The sequence below is a fragment of the Penaeus monodon genome, chromosome 29, assembly GCF_015228065.2.
Source record: "Penaeus monodon isolate SGIC_2016 chromosome 29, NSTDA_Pmon_1, whole genome shotgun sequence".
In the NCBI taxonomy this organism is placed as follows: Eukaryota; Metazoa; Arthropoda; class Malacostraca; order Decapoda; family Penaeidae; genus Penaeus; species Penaeus monodon.
In genome coordinates this window covers 13,555,820-13,557,401 of record NC_051414.1, presented here as the reverse complement: position 1 = coordinate 13,557,401, position 1,582 = coordinate 13,555,820, and the positions used below count along the sequence as shown (strand labels likewise).

At 56.1% G+C, this 1,582-nt stretch overlaps 1 protein-coding gene across 1 annotated transcript in view; it reads right to left on the bottom strand.

Annotated features, from left to right (window-relative positions):
• Positions 1–54: 54 nt before the first annotated feature.
• LOC119591751 overlaps positions 55–1,582 on the bottom strand; it is a 2,160-nt gene continuing 632 nt past the window's right edge. Inside the window, exon 3 of the mRNA XM_037940497.1 lies at positions 55–1,520. Within this exon, the coding sequence (XP_037796425.1) occupies positions 63–1,520 (1,458 nt within the window). The 3' untranslated portion in view covers positions 55–62. The remainder of the gene's footprint in view (positions 1,521–1,582) is intronic.

Sequence of the window (1,582 nt, the reverse complement as noted above, 5' to 3'; positions counted from 1 at the left end):
GCAATTACTAAACATGTAGGTATGAAATACAGGAAGACATAATCAGTCGTTGGTGCAAAGGCTTAATTGTTGAAAGTTAAAACGTAACCCACTTTGTCCGGATTCTCATTTACGTTGTACTGACGTAGCTGAAAATCTCGTCCCGAAGAATAGCTGAAATGACTGCCAGCTGCTGCTGAGGACGACGGAATGGCAGATGGTGAACTCACCGACGACGCTGACGAAGCAGACGGTGAAACAACTGATGATACAGAGTGAACAGACGGCGACGAGTAAGACAGTACGCCTGAAGTGGCTGTCTCCGCTTCGGGCACGCCGTCGCCTTCCACCACGAAGCCGATGCCCTTCCCTGCAGTGTAGGTCAGCGTCCTGACTCTTCCCTCGTCGTCGGTGTACGTGTACGAGCCTCGTACAGTGCCGTCTTGGTCGCTGGTCTCAGTTCGGGATTGTCCTTGTTCTTGATAATTGAAGGCATAAGAGGCATCAGCATTGGAGTCTGCCAGAGGGTCGACGAAGGGAGTTTCTCTCACAGGAACAATGTTCCCCGAAGGAATCCCGAGGGGCGCTCCGGGAACCGCTGGGCCGCGAGGCAGATGGTCTCCTTCCACTACGAATCCTGTGTCAGCTCCAGCCTTATACTGCACACTTCTTCTCTGTCCGTCGTCCACGGAGGTGAAGGCAAAGCTTCCAACCACGTTATTATTGGCGTCGGCCGTTTCTCCTCGGGAGTGAGTGGAGGTGTGGAAGTCGAACGACTGTCGACCGTCCAGAGCGAGAGAAGTTTTCACGTTGGCCTGTTCCACGGGTCGCCTGGGCGTTGCAGCGCTGGGAGAAGCGGCATAAGTCTGTACGCGGAGTGGACCAGAGCGGGATAGTTGCTGGTTGACCACTGCGGGGAAGTGCAGTCGTGCAGAGGAGAGTTTAGTGGCTGCGGGAGTAGAGCTGGGATTGAGTGGATCCTGTGGCAGGTCGTCCCCTTCAATGACGAAGCCAATGCCACTTCCAGCTGTGTAGGTGTAGGAGCGAGTTCGTCCATTTTCGTCGATGTAAGAGTATGAGCCACGCACTTTGCCGCTGGCGTCGCTGAGTTCCGAGCGCGCGTGCTCGTCTCCTTGGAAGGTAAAGCCGTAGGAAGGGTCGGCGTTGGGGTCGGCCAAGGGGTCGCGGAAAGGTCTGCGATTGCGGGCCAGAGCGTGAGCAGTGTCGAAGTCCGGATGTGTGGCCGGGAGATGGGTGCCCTTAGGGACGAATCCGGACTGCCCTGCTTCGTACTGCAGGTTAACTGTTTGACCCTCAGGGTTCACATAACCGAAGGCGCCGCGTTGCTCCCCGATTGCTGATGAGCGTGCGGTCTCGAAGGCGCCCTCGCCGGTGTCGTGGCCATACTTAAAGGTGCCGTCCCTGTGTCGGACGTAGTACTGGGAGCGTCTTCCAGTTCCCACTCGGGGGATTTTGTAAGCGGTCTCGTCCGGGGAAGGCGAAGCCACCACGACAGCCACAATAGCAGACAACGCCTGCAAGTGAAAGAAACATCGCAATTAAAAGGAAGCACCAATAGCATTTTCCAGTCCGTCATCCACGC